Source organism: Prunus avium, chromosome 6 (assembly GCF_965620075.1).
Source record: "Prunus avium chromosome 6, drPruAviu1.hap1.1, whole genome shotgun sequence".
In the NCBI taxonomy this organism is placed as follows: domain Eukaryota; kingdom Viridiplantae; phylum Streptophyta; class Magnoliopsida; order Rosales; family Rosaceae; genus Prunus; species Prunus avium.
In genome coordinates this window covers 15,238,776-15,259,351 of record NC_142289.1, presented here as the reverse complement: position 1 = coordinate 15,259,351, position 20,576 = coordinate 15,238,776, and the positions used below count along the sequence as shown (strand labels likewise).

Here is a 20,576-nt window from a genome sequence, read left to right as displayed (position 1 = left end):
TTGGCCAACTAAAATATTGATGACACACATATTCCAGCAGTAGTGAGGGGACACGATGTCATTAGAGCTATTGATGACACACATATTCCAGCAATAGTGAGGGGACGCGATGTCAGCAACTATCATAATCGACATGAAAATATGTCGCAATATATATTAGCAGCTTGCAATTTTGATTTGGAATTCATGTATGTCCTTAGCAGGTGGGAGGGTTCGGCTCATGATTCAAAAGTGTTAAGTTATACTTTATCAAGGAGGAATGGTCTTAAGATTCCCCAAGGTAAATACTTATCTTTTTTAGTGGCAAATACGTTTTATTTCTATGTTGCATACTAATATATATGTACTATATAATTAGGTAAATATTTCTTTGTGGATTGTGGATTCACCAATTGACGCTAATTTTTAGCTTCGTTTCGAGGTGTGCGATATCATCTCCAAGATTTTGAAGGCCGTGGTCGTGACCCTAAAAATGAAAATGAGTTGTTCAACCTTCACCATGCGTTCTTAAGGAATGTGATCGAGAGGATATTTGGTATTTTTAAATCACGATTCACAATTTTTAAGTCGGCTTCTCCATTTCTATTTAAAACACAAGCGGAGCTAGTGTTGGCATGTGCATCATTACATAACTTTCTGTGTAAGGAGTGTTATTCTGATGAATTTCCTATTGAGCCAACTAATGAATCTTCATCATCTTCATCCTCATCAATATCGGTTGATGAAGATGACAATTTTGAACAAATTTATCAAATCCAAGAGCAACAAAGAGAGGATGCTAATGCATGGAGAGCTAGCATAGCTTCAAATATGTGGAGAGATGCTATCTAGGTCATATGAGGAGATGGAGCTCCAACAAATGTTTATTACGTCTTGAATAATTTTTGTTTTCTTTAAGCCATGTTTAGTTGCTACACGAAGTTATTGTTATTACTTTTCTCATTTGGTTATTTATCTATGTGGTACAATTAATCCATATTATTACATGATTTTTATTTCATATAAAATCTTATAGCAAATCTTTTGATCATTTGGAAAATACAAAAAAGTCCCAAATGAATCATAAGTAAAATCCTGTAATTACAATCTATTAAAATCATAAGTAAAATCTTGGGGTTATTCGCAGCAATGGTCCCTCAACTATACCCGTAGTTACACTTTGGTCCATCAATTCAATTATTAGTTGCGGGGGTCACTCAACTCTATGTTCCGTTGCACCAGTAGTCCTTCCGTCAAGTCTGTTAGTTTTTTCCGTTTAAAATGATGATGTGGCAAGCATCTGTGAGAATCTCATAGATTCGTGAGGGGCAAATCTGACTTTTCAGTTAGCCTTCTTCACCTTATCAGCCTCCAACCCTGCCATCGTAACCTCCAATCTCCCCCACCTTAGCCGCCTCCAAGCCTTCAGACCCAGCTCAGTCGTTCAAGGGCTGGTCTGCAGTTTTCGTGTTGTGCTCAATCTGTAGTTTTCAATTTGGGGGTTTGTTTCACTCCCGACACCTGACAAATTCTCCACCGTCAGATTCCATCTCAACAAGCACATATCCAAACCCATTGGTGTAGAACAATGGCGAAACCCACAAAGCTCAACTCCATCGTCGACCTCCAGATGCAATCTTAACAGCCAAGCCACCAGGTTCTGCAGAAAAGACCCAAGAAGAGCTCTTGCTCTTCCGCTTCTTATAGTCCCAGCAGAAGAACAAATCACAAAAGAAAGGCCCAAAATAAAAAAGAAATGAAGGGATTGAAATGGGAATTTAGGTGGAAATCAAAAGACCCAAAACCAGACATAGAGAATCATCAATTACGAGGCATGAAACAATCATCAATTAACCAAGTTCATTCCAAGAAAGGGTAAACAAACCTTTTTGATTGAGTGCTTGAGATTGATTTGCAAGAAACAAAAGAGAAAAGAAACTTTGAGAGCTGAGAGAGAGAGAGCAAAGAGGGAGCTGAGAGAGAGAGCGAAGAGAGAGTTGAGAGAGAAAAGAAAAAAGTGATAAAAAGTGTTCAGCAGGCAATAAGACAGTATTTATAGATAGTATTTGATAAATGATTATAAGGTGGGTAGTTTTTGGTTATTTATTATTTGATTCTTGTGGATGAATTTCCGAATTTACCCTCACTTTTGACAGAAAATTTAACAGACTTGACGGAAGGACTGCTGGTGCAACGAAACACAGAGTTGAGTGACCCCGGCAACTAATAATTGAATTGATGGACCAAAGTGTAACTACGGGTATAGTTGAGGGACCATTGCTGCGAATAACCCTAAAATCTTGTAATTACAAATCCTGCTAGAATCCATTACATTAAAATCATGTGATTACAATCTATTAAAATTGCAATTGAATACACCATCATGTGATTACTAGTAAAACTTTCATAGATGTTATGTACATTATCAATGAATTTATTGAATAAATAAGACTCAAAATTTACTAATGTATTCAATTAGGATTTTATAAGCTTTTAAAAGATTTTAAAAATCCGGATGTATTCAATTTGGATTTTTACTAACTTTTAAAAAGTCTATAAAAGTTTGGGTGTATTCAATCTAGACTTGTTTGATTGGAAATGATTTAATTGAGTGTTGAATTTGGTGAATTTTAGGTGGGAGGTATAAATAACAAAGGCCAACATAAGTCCAACCTCACCCCCCTCGCCCCCAAAATAAAGACTTCAAATGACGTTTTTTTTTTCTCTCTGCAGAAGACGAACAACCCTCCATCTGTGAAGGTACACTCTCTCTCAATCAATTTTTCTTGTTGTTTTTTCTTCCTTCTTCCATGATTTTTTTATTATTGTTCGTTGATGATAACTTGATTGTGTTTTTCTTGTTTTTATAGAAGTTTTGCTTGTTATTAGGGTTTAGCTTGGGGTTAGGGCTTAGGCTTCCTACACTAGTTTTTGTAAGGTGACTAGCAATCCTATTGAAACTCTCTTCGTCAAAACTCATTTGGGAATTCATCTGGAATTCCCGCGCATTTGTGGAGGATTTTCAATTTTTGGTATGCATAAGCAACTCCAATCAATTGCAAACAACTTGATAGCACCTCGTGGGAATGAGATTATTATATGTACAAGACAATCAATATGTACACATGTTTTGATATTTTTTTTTTTTTCACATTGCTAAGGTATGATTACTATGTTGATTGTACTAAGTTATGAAGAATATTATGTTGTTATGTCTCATGTATTTTTTTTGTTTAAAAGCTTGACAAAAATTGCATAACTAACAATAATTTTGTATGAATATATATATAATCCCATTCTATTAAGGGACACCTTTTAGAGTCCCTTACGATTTTTTTTCAACGTCCAAACCATCTATTTTTAAGTTTACATTCATAGATCATCCTTGCAAAAAATTAGATAAATCGGAAACCGTTTCGACATCCAATTGTATCATACAAAATCAATGAACACGGTGCTTCAAGAAAGTACTAAAATTTCAATAACTCAATTGAGTGGTCAAATGATATCGGATTCAAGTGACTTTTTGTAGAGATGATCTTTGAATGATTATCTAAAAAATAGATGGTTTAGATTAATGAAATACAATGCGGAGTGGGCCCTACAAGGGTGTCCAGTATTTGAGGGATCCTTAAATGGAAGCTTTCTGTGTATATATGCACAACAAGTAACTTGAAGAGAAAGCCAAGCAAGATTATAGTGCTTGGAGTGTGGAAGAGAGCAAAATGTTGTTATGGCTCATGGTTGATGAAGCATCTCGAGGATGGTTTGATGCTAATGGAGTGCTAAGCAAAGCAACTGTAGAAACCAAAATACTTCCCATCCTTAATGAACAACTTAGGTGTCAAAAAGCCTATTCTTATTATCAGAGTCGGTTGAAATACTTTAAGAGATAATATAAAAAAAATTCACGGCTCTGGGTTTGAGTGGGACTCAACCACAAACAAATTCACTGCTCTTGAAGAAGTTTGGGAAGACTACTTTAAGGTAAGTTCTTAACTTTTCTTTAAATATGTGTTATGTGGTAACCTAAGAACTCATTATGAATATTATCATTTAATTATTTTTTTATAATCCCACCCAACCCACATGCATATTCGAACAAAAACTTGTGAAGACTATGAGGATTTGCAAATTGTTATTGGAAATGCAACTGCTATTGAAAAAAAAAAAAACTCATTGTAAATGAAGGGGGATGCTAAACTAGTTTTCCAAACACAAGAACAACAACAAGCAAATGTTAATGAATGGAGAGTTGGTATAGCTTTGAATACGTGGAGAGATGTCGAGCACAGTGACAACAATGAGAATCAAGGATATTGAATGACTGTTGCATATTTTCCTTTAAGTTTTGCTTTCAAACTTGGTATAAATTTGTCACTATACTCTCGTGAACAACGGTTGCTTAAAATTTCTTATAATTTTGTTTTTTGTGAAACTATGGGTATCTCTGGTAGCATAATAATTTTTGTTTTTATGATGTTTCATGTTGATTTACTGAGATAGAAAGCAACGTTGAAAACTATATGGTGTTGTTTGTTACACAGGCTTGGCTTGGCCTAGCTTGGACTAAATTTAGTACCATGTTTGTTTCATATAATCCTAGTCTTAGATGAGATTGCTAATATTGGGCCCACCAAAAACACCTCTTTAGTAGGGGACTACTAAAGCCATGTGGAAAGGGAGGACTGACTAGTCCCATACTCACCAATGTATAAGATGCATATATTATATTGTAATAATAATAACATATATTATTATTATTATATACCCATATTTATATATTATATTATATTATACTTACATACACATATACTATAATGTACATATATACATGTATATACACACACACATATATATATATATATATATATATATATAATATAATATATTTAATATACATATACATATATAATATATATAATATGTATATATACATATATAATATATTTAATATACATATACATATATACACGTATATTATTATTATAATATACCCATATACATATTAATATTATAATAATAGTATACGTGTATATATGTAATATATACTATATATATATGTATATATACATATATGTGTATATATATTATACCCATGTATGTATTATAATATACATATACACATATAAATTATATATGTATAATATATGTATATATTATATATATTATAATATACATATATACATGTATATTATCATTATAACATACCCATATATATTATATTATAATACACACACACACATATATACAGAAATTCTCTTATGCGGACATCCGGACGTTATTATTGTGCGGACGCCGTGTATTTTGTACTACCCTTCTCTGTTTTCTTGCCTATTTACAATAGGATCCGCATGATAATAACGTGCGGACATCCGGATAAGAGAATAACTGTATATATATATATATATATATATATATATATATATATATATAGGGGGCTGATTTCCCCACTCCTCTTTTCTCTACTTACACTCCCTTTTGCTTTTTAATGCTTTTTAATCAATTTTGTTCTTTCTCTTTCCTATTTTATCCTTACCCTACATTAATTTATTTTTTACTTCACTTTTATATTATTTCTTTTTCTTTATACTTAATTTTCCAACTTACACTCCATTTTTAATATTAAAGGGAAGAAAAAAAAACTTAATTTCTTACTCGATTAAAGGAAAAAAAAAATACTGAAAATGGAGTGCAAGTTGGAAAATTAAGTATAAAGAAAAATAACTAATATAAAAGTGAAGTAAAAAGAAATTGTAGGGTAAGGGTAGAATAGGAAAGAGAAAGAACAAAATTGATTAAAAAGTATTAAAAAGTAAAAGGGAGTGTAAGTGGAGAAAATGGGAGTGGGGAAATCATATCCCTATATATATATATTATGTATGTATATAATATATGTAATATATGTATATGTACATAATATATGTAATATATGTATATGTACATAATATATGTAATATATGTATATGTACATAATATATGTAATATATGTATATGTATATATATATATGTTTATATTATTTATAATATATAATATTATTATAATATACATATATACATGTATATACACATATATGTTATACATATATATATTATATATGTGTATATACACATGTATATTATAAAATAAATATATACACGTACATAATATATGTATTTATTTGAAAAAATAAAGAAATCTAGTTCTAGTCCAAGCATACACCAAATGCAGGATAAGTGTTATCCAACTTAGACCAAGCTAAGCCAAACCAAGACAGTTCCTAAATATAGTTTATGCCAAGATAGTTTTGTATAACAAATGAGCCCTACATGGGCAAAGCATATCGTAGAAATACTTTCTAGAGTGACCATTAAAAATCTATGGCTGGATATGTAATTGTCGAAAACAAAGCTGCTTGCAGCAATATATATGGAATTTGAAATTATTAACTCAGCATAGAAGTAAAACAGAGAATTAGTTGCCAATTCCCATGCATAGAAGTGAAAAAACACATCGTTGAATTTTTGTTTTTCGCCATCTCTCCATAACAAAGGAAACTGGGTTTTAGATGATAGAGATATTAACCTCTTGTTTAGTATGCGACACAAACTTTCTTTTCCATTTACTGTTAGGTGCATTGATGGTTGGTCTAGTAATTCATTGATATAAGAAAAGAAATGTTGTTATCTCTGTTGGAGGACTTAAGAAGCTGATTGGGGCTCATGTTTACATTGAGTGTAAAGTTTATGCAAATTCACCGAAATCTATAACAAAAGTCTATGCAAAAATATGACATATCTAAGCCTAAAAGTTTAACGAAGTCCTCCCTAGTTCCGTCGAGGTTCTCGAAAAACAAAAGAAGTTTCGTAACTGGCACAGAGTTGTAAGTCTCAAATTGAACTTTGGTATCCAAGATGGCTACTGCCACCACCAACCAAGTAGCCTGACCAATGGAACAAAATGTTTTAAAATAGAACCCCCTTAAGTATATAAGATATGCATTTCAATAAAACCCCAAAACCCTAAGCCGCGCGTCTCTCTCGCTCTCATTCTCTCGCGAAAAACAGGGCAGCACAGCCCCTTGGTTTTCCGGTGACGTTCCGGCGCTGTCCGTTCATATTTTGGCCCCACACCCTTCAGGGAAATTGTTCCCCACACTCTCCTCTACCTGACCCACCTCGACCTGAAGCCGTTAGCCGCTCCAGCCGCCGGAAACTCCATCTGAAACCACAGGAGTTGCAGCCACCGTGAACAGTAACTTCACCATCGTCGTTCTTCGAGCTCCGGTTACCATTGGCCGCCATTCTTCTTGCTGTAGGTTCGTCTCTCTCCCTCTTTCATACCCTACAACAACTGTAGAGCTGCCCAGCCAAATACACACAGAGAAAACGAATTGCAGAGAAGATAGAGGATGAGGAAGAAGGTTGACGAACGCATCAGAACCCTAATAAGCAATGGCGTCAAAAACAGGCACCGCTCCATGTTCGTCATCGTGGGCGACAAGTCCCGCGACCAGGTACACCCTTCTCCTTTTTCTACTCGATTACTCTCTGTGCTTTCGTTATTTTTTGTTTGGGCGCTGAGAATGGTTTCGAAGAGAATCAAGCTATGGCTCTTATATAGTTTTATATTGGTTTTAGATTGTGAATCTTCATTATATGCTAAGCAATGAAGTAAAGAAATCAAGGCCTACTGTGTTGTGGTGCTACAAGGACAAGCTTGAGCTCAGCAGGTTCTGTTTCATTTTTCATTATCTTTGGAAGGAATTTCGTTTAAAAAGTGCCTGCACAACATTAATTCGTTAAAATATTTAATGCAGTCACAAGAAAAAACGTGCTAAGCAGGTCAAAAAGCTGATGCAGAGAGGGCTGCTTGATCCTGAGAAGGTTGATCCTTTCTCACTTTTTGTTGAAAGTGGGGGATTAACTTATTGCTTATACAAGGATTCAGAAAGAGTTCTTGGTAATACCTTTGGAATGTGTATACTTCAGGTAACTTGCAAATTATCTCTTACCAAATATTCTAGTCTAGCTGACCACTTGTATAAAAAAATTGCCCCCTGCTTTTTCAAGACTAAGTTTGCTCTTACTCTGCATCAAGGATTTTGAGGCCTTGACTCCAAATCTACTAGCAAGAACAATAGAGACCGTGGAGGGTGGTGGAATAATCATATTGTTGCTTCGTTCTCTATCCTCACTCACCAACCTATACACCATGGTCATGGTATGAATTTAATATCTCTTTCTCTTACACACACCATGGTTATGCTTAGGTTTTTTGCCAGAATGGTTATGCGAATAAACGTACAGTTTAATCTTGAAAACTTCACACTTCGAAGTTTTCATTTATTTATTTGTTTTCTGCAATAATGTGGCTACGAGAAGACAATTGGTAAATTGAAATGCGTGACTGTCTTTAAGCAATTCATCTGGGCAGATCAGTTTCCATGTGGGCCTAAGTTGATTAGTTCTCACTTTTTCATATTCTAGGGTTTTCTCACGATTTTACTTTACCTGAAATTGTATTTTACTTGTTGAGTTAGTTTCAAATTTAACTACATTATACTTAAAAATGAATATAGTCAAACCACATGTTCTATTTAACCTTTATAACTTGGTTGACATACAGGTCTGATTTCTAGATTTGTCATGCATTTTGATAAAAACTTCAACATAAATTTTTGCTTGCAATAGTGTCATAATTTACTTACAACACTATGTTACAATTGTGTTTCCCAGTTCTCTCATTTGCAAAAAGTACCTCTATGAAGTCTTAACAAGGCTTTTCGATTTCAGGATGTTCACGACAGGTTTCGAACTGAATCCCATTCTAAGGCCACTGGACGTTTTAACGAACGTTTCTTATTATCAATTGCATCATGCAAAGCATGTGTAGTCATGGATGATGAGCTGAATATTTTACCCATTTCATCTCATATGAGGTCAATTGCTCCGGTTCCAGTTAAAGAGGTAACCTTTTGGCCTCTAAACTTTTAGGTAGGAAGGATTACTGCTAAATCTCGGCATATTTATTTTTGTGATATCTTATGCAAAACTGGAAAAGAATAAAAGGCTAGGTCTTTCCATATATGTGTATGTCAACAGTGTTATTCATCATTTTATTAGGATAGTTTGTAGAATTTAGTGATACTATTTATCAGTGTCCTATTAAACAAATACTAGAATTTAGTGATACATTTTATTAGGATAGTTTCCGTATATGTGTATGGTCAATGAAGCTTTGTTGAACTGTTCTATTTTGTCTCCTGATCATGATTGAAGGACTCTGAAGGGATATCAGAGTCACAAAGGGAATTGAAGGATCTAAAAGAACAACTGAGTGATTCATTTCCTGTTGGCCCTTTAATAAAGAAATGTTGTACGTTGGACCAGGTAGACATCTTTTCTCTTATTTGTATTAGTTCTAAATTCTGGGTCACATGGTTTACTACTAATATGACTCATAGGTTAAGTTGGTAAATGTTTGAGCAGGGAAATGCTGTTGCTACATTTCTGGATACAATCTTGGACAAGACACTCCGAAGTACTGTTGCCTTGCTAGCTGCTCGTGGCCGTGGGAAATCAGCTGCACTTGGTTTGGCAATTGCTGGAGCTATTGCTGCAGGGTAGTATGCCTTCACAATTTATTTGAATTGTTTGTTTGTGTGTATGTGTAGGTGTACACTTACATGCATGTACTATTTTAATTTATTTTATGTAAATGTGGCTGATTGTTGTTAGATTTTGACGAGACAAATATATCTTCACAGGTATTCAAATATCTTTGTAACTGCACCCAGCCCCGAGAACTTAAAAACTCTGTTCGAATTTGTTTGCAAGGGTTTTGATGCACTGGAATATAAGGTACGTATGCGAGGTATTCCCGTGTGACTGGTTGTGATTTATTCTATTGCAGTCTGCCAGAAATCTTATTCTCATTATAAAAAATAAAAAAAAGCACTTCCTTGACCGCATCCTTGATGATTCTGTTATTTCTTTCCATGCGATCCAATGATATGCCATACATTGCCAAAGCCCCTTTTTGGCTGGTAGCCCCTCGACGGGGTGGATTTGGCAAATAGCCTCCCGATGGGGACGGTATTCCCCGAAAATTCTTACCGGGTATGGGGGTGGGATGGGGGCAGGGATGGGGATGGTATTGCCATACGTGGCCCCTCAGTTTGAGAGGCCGATACAAAAACATATGGTCAATGCTCTCTGATTTACCTTTGCATAGAATACACCAATGTGGAGATAAACAAGGATAGTCTTCTTTTTTTGGATTATATGACAAGTATTAGTTTTCCTATCAATCATTACCTAGAAATCTACACTTTTATAGGTACACTAGCTCAAACATGTGATCAGTCCAATGCTCTAACAAAGAATGAATTTTCTAAAGAGTAGATTGATAATAAATTGTTGATTCTTCACCTCCATTAGTGTAGTTAAGATTTAACTATGCTGGAAAATGTCTAGTTACCAAGCATGGTGGTGTTTGAAAGTTTTTTTTTTTTGTGAACTACATTTTAGCTTTCATCCATTTCTTATAAGATCATTCCTATTCTTATTCTTCATTTCTCAATCGTTTACACTAGTTATGTTGAGCTTACTACTGTAACCTATGTTTGCAGGAACATATAGATTATGATGTACAGAAAAGCAGTGACCCTTTGTTGAAGAAAGCAACTGTACAGATCAATATATACAAGCAGCATAGACAAACAATTCAGGTAGAATGATATGGAAAGTTCGGTTTTATTGTAATATCTGTGTGTGCATATTGTGGGGGTGAGAATAATTCGTATAACTATTGGCACATGCAGAAGATTGTATTCAGTGGATACACAATATGGGTTAACTTTTTATCTGTGCCCACCTTTGTAATAAAAGTATTTGTTAAAATGAATGAATAATAAAATTTCAGGGTATAATCTGTTTCCTATGTATAAGTTATAGATGGTCTAGTTGGAAGTGTATATTTAACTTATAATGAGTACCAATGCTACTGTCTTCCATTTCTTTTTGGATAATTCCGTACTGTCAAAGGTTCTAGTTTGTCTATTTCACAGTACTATCCTAGTTCATCCTGAAGCCAGTCACCTTCTATTATTAGTTCTCTTTTCTTCCAACAATCCTTGGGTTTTCATGCAACCTGGCTTAGATCATTCCAGTTCTGCATAGCAAGGAGTTTGCTCAGGCAGTTGAACTTGATGGAAAGAGTAAGGAATTATTCATTATACTTTGTAAGGCGGGTGTGGCAAGGTGAGGAAAGAGGGAAGGAAGTTGCTTTGGCAGAATTGGTCATGTGCCTTGAAAACATAATTGCCGAGGTAGTAGTAGGGAACATTCCTTCATAGGATAGGCGTCATCACTAATAGGCATAAATGTGTACACCTTTTGCCCATCAAATGTGTTTCATTTATGTGTGCTTCATTTTGGTTATTGGTGTGAGTATATTGAACAAATTTAAATGGTTTATAATATATAAAGCTTGCTTTTAAAAGCATGTTCTTGATGGATTAGTCAACCATTATACCTCTTGTGGCCCAAAGAAAAGATTCTATCTACTGTTTGCTTATGGGGCTATATGTTTTTTGTTACTTCTCGTTGCAGTATATACGACCACAAGAGCATGAAAAGCTTTCCCAAGTTGAACTGTTGGTTGTTGATGAAGCAGCAGCTATTCCATTACCAGTGGTGAAGTCTTTGCTCGGTCCTTATCTGGTCTTCCTTTCATCGACTGTTAATGGGTAAGATTTGTCCATGGTCTTCTTCCATCATATCGTGTAGTTTATGTTTCAATGATTTCATGGAAGACTTTCAATTTCTGCATATTGTTTCCACTTTTCCTTTATTCATTCTTGATGTTGTCTTCCAATTTACAAAAATATTTTGCCAAAAATATCTGACTGCAATTTAAATACTGAAGCACATTTCTTTGATTCTGAAAGCTATGAAGGTACTGGTCGGTCTTTGTCCCTAAAACTTCTACAGCAATTGGAAGAGCAAAGCCAGATGTCTGCTAAAGGCCCTATATCTGGTATGCTTATCCTTCACTAACCAGTTTTTTCCCTCCTTTTGGCTTATATCTAAAATGGGTTGGATCAAAATCCCCCTTCCCCCATCATATTTTGACCTTATCTTTAACTTCCAATGTCATCCCTCAATTTATAACTTGCACAATATTACCTCTTCAATTGTGACGGTTTAACAAATTAGAATTTGTGGGTTAATAAACTAAGGTTACTGTTTTCCCCTCACTCTTGCATTTCTTGGTGAAGCAAAAGTTGGTTTTATGCATATCAAAGCAAGGGAAAATATAAGCATCACAAGTATTGCTTGGTGAAGCACAAAGTGTTTTAAAATCACTGACATCTTTTTGTGGTTAATTCAACTCGTAAGTAAAATGACCATATTCTTCTGCTCGTCTACATTGATTGCTTTTCCTTAGCACTTAATTGTCAGAGTTCTACTTTAGGTGACAGGGCAAAAGTAAAATTTAGTTAGGAATAACATACAACAAACCTGATTCAGTCAAATCAAGGGTATGTACAACACCCCAAGTTGGTTACACTTGTTGAGTCTAGATTATGAGAAACTAGATAACTTGCTTCATGTTATTTATGATAATAAAAATTCGTTACCATTTCTCAAGATGTAATAATAGAGTGCTGGATTTGTCTACAATTTGTAGTCAGAATTTTTATATAACGAAGCTTAAAGGTTGTGAGCTTCTTTTATACCTTTTATGTTAATGTTATGAATTTAACTTTCCCTTTATTAATTTGATTTTGTTTTTTAAGTTCTTTTACGGAGTTTCAAGACAGCCCTCTGCTTCAATCGGGTGTGATGCTGTTCTGGTCTCCTTTGGACATAACATCTGGTTTTGTTCTTTTTGTCAGGGTTTTTTTCCTTTTCTTTTTCTAAATAAAACTGACTACGTACAAACAAAATTTGTCTTCCTTGGATGATTTCCTTTACATTCTTCACTTTTTTGTATATTCTAAGCTTTAGGAGCCTTTTTGTGGCACTCTATTGTACTTTCTATAAACTCCTGCTTGCTTATTTCTTTTTGTGTTAAATTTGCTAAAGTTCTTTAGATTGGTGGAGGCCTGTTTTTCTATATTCTTTGAAACATTGGCATCTGAATAAGCATGTATGTCTGGACATAGTGTGGTCATAAGCTGCCTTCTATGTAACGTTAGACTGACATACTCAACTCACTCAATTTTTTAAGTCTACACAATTGGTAATATTCTTGTTTCTGAAATAATGGAATTGTTGACTCTTGCAAGCGAGCAATGTAATCTAATATTTTTATCTGTTGTAATATTTGGACATAACATTCTGAACTGATAAATGTGCTTGATTGTAGGTCGGCTTTTCAAAAAGATTGAATTGAAAGAATCTATCAGATATGCTTCCGGTGATCCAATTGAATCCTGGCTTCATGGTTTACTTTGCTTGGATATTACGAATTACATCCCTAAACTTAACGGGTAAAAACAACTATGCCTAGAACTTTAGAACTGAGGAAGATGAAACCATCTACATTATTTCTATTATCTTCATTAATGACCTCTCTCTCTCTTGATGACCAGGTTACCTGCACCCAGTGAGTGTGATCTGTACTATGTCAACCGTGATACACTTTTTTCGTATCATAAAGATAGCGAGTTGTTCTTACAGGTAACTACATATTCAAATTCTGTTGACCATTAATTTTCAGTTTTGATATTAATGATTCTTACATACTGCACACTTCCAGCGAATGATGGCACTGTATGTTGCCTCTCATTACAAAAATTCTCCAAATGATTTGCAACTAATGGCTGATGCTCCAGCTCACCACTTGTTCGTGCTACTTGGTATGTTTGCTTCCTTTTGAACTGGTTTTCCTTCCTTTGCTGCTATTGGCTGGACTTGATTTTACTTTTTGTGTGCAGGTCCTGTTGATGAGTCAAAAAATCAGCTTCCTGATATTTTGTGCGTCATTCAGGTTTGCATCTGTTTTCTTTTCATGGTGAACTAATATTTTGTTAGTGCTTTTATTATGTACTGATGGTTTTTTTTTCTTCAAGTTTACCCTATTGAATGAGAATAAAGGACACAATACTTTAAACTTGTACCTTCTATACAAGTGTTTTCTTCTGGGGTTCATCCGAAATGAATGTTTTTTGGTATTGTGTCCCATTTGTGCTTCAACCTTGTGTTCAAAATGGGAATTTTTTCCATATTTACAGAGTAGGGTTTTGGTCTGCACTATAAGCTTCTGTATCCAAAGTTAGCGGTTCGTCTTTCTGAAATATCCAGCTAGATTGGCAAGCTGCTATTTGTTAATTCTGCTTTTGGGAGTCGTTTTGGTTCTGCTGAACCCCTGTTTTCATTTTCTTTTTAGCTTTTTTGGATTTATATTCTTGACCACTTCTGTTCTCTGTAGTTTTATTGTTCTTTAGCAATAAATTTGTCTCGTTTCCAGGAAAAGAAAAAAAATGAAAGAATAAATAAAAAAAATTCCGTGGTTCTGTTAGGTTTGGAAACCTTTTTGCCCATAAATATTTCATGGATCGTGAATTGCAATCTATCCACCTAGTCCCCAAACTTCAGCCATGGCTCCATGGGAAAAACGAGTTGCCAAATATTACTAGGATGAGGCCTATCATACCAAAGCTAACAGAATTCCTAGTATTCCAAATTTGCCAACATAGCTTAATCATTTTCTTATTACCATGAGACTGAGATCCATCTCTCAGTTGAGGATGGCTCTTTCCGAAAGCTGGGTAGTTGAAACTCTGTCCAAGATGCCTGTTTTTATTGTCATATCATACATCTGAACTTTAAAAGTCTAATTATCTTAATATCATAGGCAACAATTATGATTTTCAAATTCTTTTTGTATCTTATGATGCAGATTTAGTCGTAGGTTATGTTTTAAGTTTTGTTGATATTAGTGATGCAGACTGATGGAAATCATAATTTTAGGGATTTTCTTGAGGTATTTGATGTGATTAATGGTAATGATGGGAATTGAGTTGATTAGGGATTTTCTTAGGAATTTGATTTGACTTGTGAGTCAAGGAGCTCTATAAGCTAGACATGGTGCAACTCCTTTGACAAACCTGAAATAGAAAATAATGAAACCCTATTCTCCTACTTCTCCCTACTCATCTTTCTCTCTTCTTTCTATTGCACTGTTTCAATTAGTGTCAATATTTAGCTGTTTTCCCTTATATCAAGGCGTAGACTACCACCGAAAGGGTTTTTTAGCTGTCCCTATAGTAAGAGAACTCAATTCTTTGATGCTCTAAATTTATGTGCCATCCTTTTGTTCTTAGGTCTGCCTTGAGGGACAGATTTCTCGTAATTCTGCAAAGAAAAGTTTAAGCGATGGTCGTCAGCCCTTTGGTGATCAGATACCATGGAAATTCTGTGAGCAATTTCAGGACACTGTGTTTCCCAGTCTGTCAGGTGCTCGGATTGTACGAATTGCTACACATCCAAGTGCCATGAAGGTAGTCTCGTTTTCGTGGTTTCCAAATTGATTATGCTATCCAGGGTTTGTTGAAATGATAATTTATTCTTCTTTGTTTATTGTTTATCGCAGATTGGATATGGTTCACAAGCAGTGGAACTATTGACAAGGTATGCTCGTGTTCACTTACTGTCCACTGTAACATGGTTGTAGATCACATGTTGGATCTGGATGTGTATTTGGATGCATAAGATGTTTAGAAAATTTGATTTATTTCTTTAGCCCCATATTCCACACATGTTGACAGAAAAGATTGAAGCTTATAGGCCTCGGTCAGGCTTCAAATACTTTCGAACAAAATGTATTGCATGCTGCCTTCTCTTAATCAAATGTACTTTTAATTGATAGAATATTTAGAGGGAAGTAGTTCAATTACAAAGCCCTATAGTTTTATAATACTTATGCACATGCAAGTTGCAATGGGGGATGTGAATTTCATGCTTTTAGTTGAATTTGGAACACGAGTCCTTCTAGTGTTTCCATTTGTGCATCTATGAATAGTACAAGAAACGAGAAATGTGGGAAATATTCTAGTGATACATGTGGTATGTCTCATGTGATATATGGGAGACATTCTGCTGCTCTTGTTGGGGGCACAGATACACAGAACTTCTGGTGTGATATGCGGGAGATATTCTACTGCCGTTGTAGCAGTGGAACTCATACGTACTTATTATTGAGATAAAAGTCTCTATGAGATAATTTGAGTGAATCTACTATGGTTATTTCGCCTCAGGTACTACGAAGGACAGTTTGCTCCTATTTCTGAAGTGGATGTTGAAGATGTTGTTGAGACGGTGCCTGTCAGAGTCACAGAAGCTGCCGAGAAGGTTTATTATAATTACTAAGCTTAGTTTTCTTTGGTTATTTTTTCTTTTTAGTCAACAGGCTGGAAAATGTTATGTGGAGACTGTTCTATAATTAAAAATTAGAATGTTGAAGTGCCATTGGGAAGATGACCTCCTTTTAAGGAGAGTAGAAGACAGATTTCCCACCTTGGTTATACCTCATTTCTATGTCATATGTTCATTGCACTCTTGTACTGTGTGCTATGTGTGCCATAATAATATAACAATAACGTCCTATAATTGTGTAAACAAAAATGAACTCCAATAATTTGCTAACTGATAATCAATGTGGGTGGGCTAGGGTGTGCCATTCAGAAGTTATTCATACAGTTAAGTTTTTACACCGTAATAATTAATAATATATTTATCAACATGCCATATTTTATTAATTTAAATTTGACTTTTCTTTTTTAGCCCTTTATAAATATATGAATCTGTCATTTTTGCAAACAAATCAGAACTCTCTGAAGTTGCTGTGCTCATTATTGGGTTTGGTTCCTTTCATTCATCATCAATTTATCTTCTTCCCCTTTAAGTTTGAACTTTCAACCTCCACACACCCTCCAACACACAAACACACTCTTTTATTGAATTACAGAAAACTAATATTGGAGAAAGTTTTTTAAGTCACTGTTTGGTGCTGAATGCAATTCTTGTTCTGTCAAAATATTTGATTTGGTCAAACTTGGTTTTGTGTGGTATGAAAATTTTGTTGTTTGAATATAAAAGTCTGAACAAACTTTTGTGAATCATTGCTTCTCATGTAAAATTTGAGCAAAATAACATTAATCACTCCATGGCTGTCAGAGATTATTACGTAATGGTTTGTTTATTTGGTTCAATAAACCTGTCACCTGTACTTACCTTTGATACTTTTTAGTGGAATCATACCTGTGTGATATTTTACTTGTAGGTTTCATTACTGGAAGAAAGTATAAAACCTAGAACAGATCTTCCTCATTTGCTCGTTCATCTCCGTGAAAGGCGACCAGAGAAGCTCCATTATATTGGTGTCTCCTTTGGGCTTACCTTAGACCTTTTCCGCTTTTGGTGGAAACATAAATTTGTTCCCTTCTATATTGGACATATTCCAGTTAAGATGGATTTTTCCTCCCAGATTGAATGTTTTGAATATTGTACTTCGTTGATGAATGATTGATTAAACAGTAATTTGACATTTTTCTTTTCAATGGATTAGAGTGCTGTAACTGGTGAGCATACATGTATGGTCCTGAAATCTTTGAAGAATGATGAACTTGAAGTTAACGATTTTCGTCCGTTCTACCAAGGTGGGCCCATTTTTTCTCAGAACCTATTTCTCTACTTGGACTTTTATGCAGGTTTTGTATCCTTTCACCTCACAGCTTGATACTTTGTTGGCTACCCTAGATTTCAGGCGAAGGTTTTTGAGACTGCTGGGTTATAGTTTTCGTACAACGGATTATAGGCTCGCGATGAGGTACTATCACATGTTTCCTTCTGATAATTGTTTTTTTGTTCAAGTGCTGATACTACTCGTAATCTTTCAGCATCATAGATCCTAAGATCAATTTCACAGAGCAAGAACCCAAGTTGCCTACCGTAGATGGGTTCTTAAGGTCAATCACGGATATATTGTCACCTTATGATATGAAGCGACTTGGAGCTTACACCAGCAATCTTGCTGACTTTCATATGGTAAGCTCTCTGAACAATGGTTGATGGCCACTGTCGTAGTGCTATGTACTGTTTATGAGGATCTTTAATTCTCATTTTTTGCGGCTGGTTTTTTTTCCTGTGCGCTTGTGTTATATAAGATGATAAAATAATTGTTTAAACGACAAAATCGATAAGGGTGAGGCTATTTAGACACCTTATTTTCTCTTCTGCCCCAACCAAACTCCCCCTCCCAAACCCAACCCATCCTACCAATGGTGAACCTTCTTGTGGGTGTGCGGTGCTCCTCTGAGGGAGGTGGACCTCTCTCTTTTGCAACTCTTAGGGAGGCGCTGCCATGGCTGCCCTCTTCTTTAGTTTTAAAATTATAAAAAATCGTAAAAACAGTGTGTGGAAATAAAATGGTTATGAAGGACAAAATTTCAGTTTCATCAACAAACCTTTTTTTGGGGCAACTGAACAAATAGAGGGACGCCATAAAATAGAACACCCAACTGAAAATGGGAATTTAAGATTTCTTCCACCATAAGCAATGAAAAATCCCAGTATTTGCTTCTTTCTTCTTTTTTATTTTTGGGAAAAAAACAGCCTCCTTTGAATGTGTCAAGATGGTCCTCCTCTATCTAGGAAGCAGAGACATATATAGTAGGGAGGGAGGGATCTGAGGATTTATTGAATTTTCATCCATGACAAATAGGCCCTACTTTCTTCAAATCACCCGAGGATTGCTTTCTAAAGTTAGAATATAATCCCTGTGGTCCATTTGGAAATTATAATAATACACCAATGCAGTAAATTTCACCATTCGGACTCACATTTAACTGGAACACTGAAACCTCTTGTACTGTAATTAATTGTTTGTTTATACAGATGTCTAACATACTTTTTGTTTTACAGATTTTGGATCTTGTTTCAACCCTTTCGCATCTGTATTTCCAAGGGAAACTTCCAGTAACATTGTCATATGCCCAGGCTTCCATATTGCTCTGCATTGGCTTACAAAATCAAGATATCTCCTATATTGAGGTTTGTTTGACTTGCTCATCTTGTGGTTGCAAACTCAAATATGTGCCATTTAAATATGATGATTTGTACCCACCACCCCCCTAAAGAACAACAAAAGAGATGGCTGATGGTGAAGGGTTTACTGCCGTAGTAATCAAAGTACATATTCCATGAATCTTCTTTCTTCTTCACATTGGCTTCCAACATGTACTTTAATCAGTTGTCTTTTGTATTAAGTGCATTTACTATGCAGTTTCACAGCTTGTTTCTTGTGTTTCCAAGTTTGAGGCTCAAATGCTCCTAGTTTTAGTATGTAAAAGACTATCAGGTCTCATTTTCACTTACATTCACGTTTTACAGGGGCTGATGAAATTGGATCGGCAGCAAATATTGTCTCTGTTTATAAAAGTTATGAAGAAGTTTCACAAATATCTATACGCTATTGCATCTGAGGAGATTGAGTCAACCTTGCCTAGACCAAAAGAAGTAAGTTGAGCAAAGCAGTTTACTTTTTTATGTATGGAAAATACATGTTATGTTGATAGTTTCTCTCTCCTATTTCATGGCATATTATACGTTATGGTTCTAGTAGGCTTAACTCTGATATTCACACAGGCAAATACAACCATCATGCCATCTGCATAGTTTGTACCTTAGCTATTTTGTTTGATATGCAATCATTAAGTTTACATTATCGTATTTATTTGCCTACTATCTTCTCCTCCAGACATTTTTTTTAATCATATAGTCCAAAGTTTGAAAGTTCCAACATCTCAAGCTGTCCCTTGAAAAAAAAAATTATAGATGTATCACATTGATTATGCACTATAGCATTTGAATCTAGAGAAGCTGTTTGCATGGGAAGTTATCTATAAAAATATTTTAAGGTAATAAAAGTTGTTTTATATACCACATAACTAGGATTTAGTCAGGCTTAAGCTCAAGTATATATCCTTTTTTCAATCTTTTGTTTATGTTCTAACATCAAATTCTGTCATGTGGAAATTTTGGGTTCAGACTGTCTTGGAACCTCACAAAATCTCTGTCGACGATGATCTGAATGAGGCTGCAAGGAAAGTTGAGGTATGCTTCGTTCCTCTTACCTTCCCTGTTACCCTAAACTATCTTTCTCACTCCCTTGTGCTGATATCCAAGAGTCGAGCTGACTTGACTACTTACATACAGGATGGGATGAGATCCAACACGGATGGGTTAAATCCTGAGTTGCTTCAACAGTATGCGATTGGGGACAGAGATGCAGAACTTGAGAATGCATTGCAGAATGGTGGTGTAAAGTTACCAGCTGGAGGTGTTGTTAGTGTGAAATCAAGTAGAAATAAAATGGAGGAGAAAGGAAAACAGAAATTGAGTCATAATAGCGGGGAAAAGCGGCGTAAACATGAGCATGGCTCCAACTCCAAGTCCAACAAAAAGAAGAAATATTCACAATAGTCTCTACTCTTTTTGTAACGTTTTTTTACATTTAGGACGATGTTATAAATTACCAGTCACATCATATGCAGATCACAAATTTTGACAGTAAATGACATGGATTTTGTTATTTGCAGACTGGT

At 35.1% G+C, this 20,576-nt stretch overlaps 1 protein-coding gene across 1 annotated transcript; it reads left to right on the top strand.

Annotated features, from left to right (window-relative positions):
- The first annotated feature begins 6,947 nt into the window (after window positions 1-6,947).
- On the top strand, window positions 6,948-20,569 carry LOC110773798 (GNAT acetyltransferase (DUF699)). Its single transcript, XM_088255140.1, has 26 exons — window positions 6,948-7,475; window positions 7,600-7,691; window positions 7,779-7,950; window positions 8,060-8,182; window positions 8,755-8,928; window positions 9,241-9,351; window positions 9,451-9,584; window positions 9,729-9,822; window positions 10,593-10,691; window positions 11,575-11,711; window positions 11,913-12,001; window positions 13,337-13,460; window positions 13,563-13,650; window positions 13,730-13,829; window positions 13,908-13,960; window positions 15,297-15,473; window positions 15,566-15,603; window positions 16,230-16,323; window positions 17,255-17,434; window positions 17,540-17,630; window positions 17,731-17,800; window positions 17,871-18,018; window positions 18,895-19,023; window positions 19,363-19,488; window positions 20,020-20,085; window positions 20,188-20,569. The coding sequence occupies exons 1-26, from the start codon at window positions 7,371-7,373 to the stop codon at window positions 20,452-20,454; spliced, it is 3,081 nt and encodes a 1,026-aa protein (XP_088111266.1). The 5' UTR covers window positions 6,948-7,370; the 3' UTR covers window positions 20,455-20,569.
- The last annotated feature ends 7 nt before the right edge of the window (window positions 20,570-20,576 follow it).

Coding starts and splice junctions, on each gene's coding strand:
- LOC110773798 (XM_088255140.1), top strand. CDS start 7,371: ATGAGGAAGAAGGTTGACGAACGCATCAGAACCCTAATAAGCAATGGC. Junction 7,476..7,599: donor GCGACAAGTCCCGCGACCAG/GTACACCCTTCT, acceptor TATTGGTTTTAG/ATTGTGAATCTTCATTATAT. Junction 20,086..20,187: donor AGGCTGCAAGGAAAGTTGAG/GTATGCTTCGTT, acceptor ACTTACATACAG/GATGGGATGAGATCCAACAC.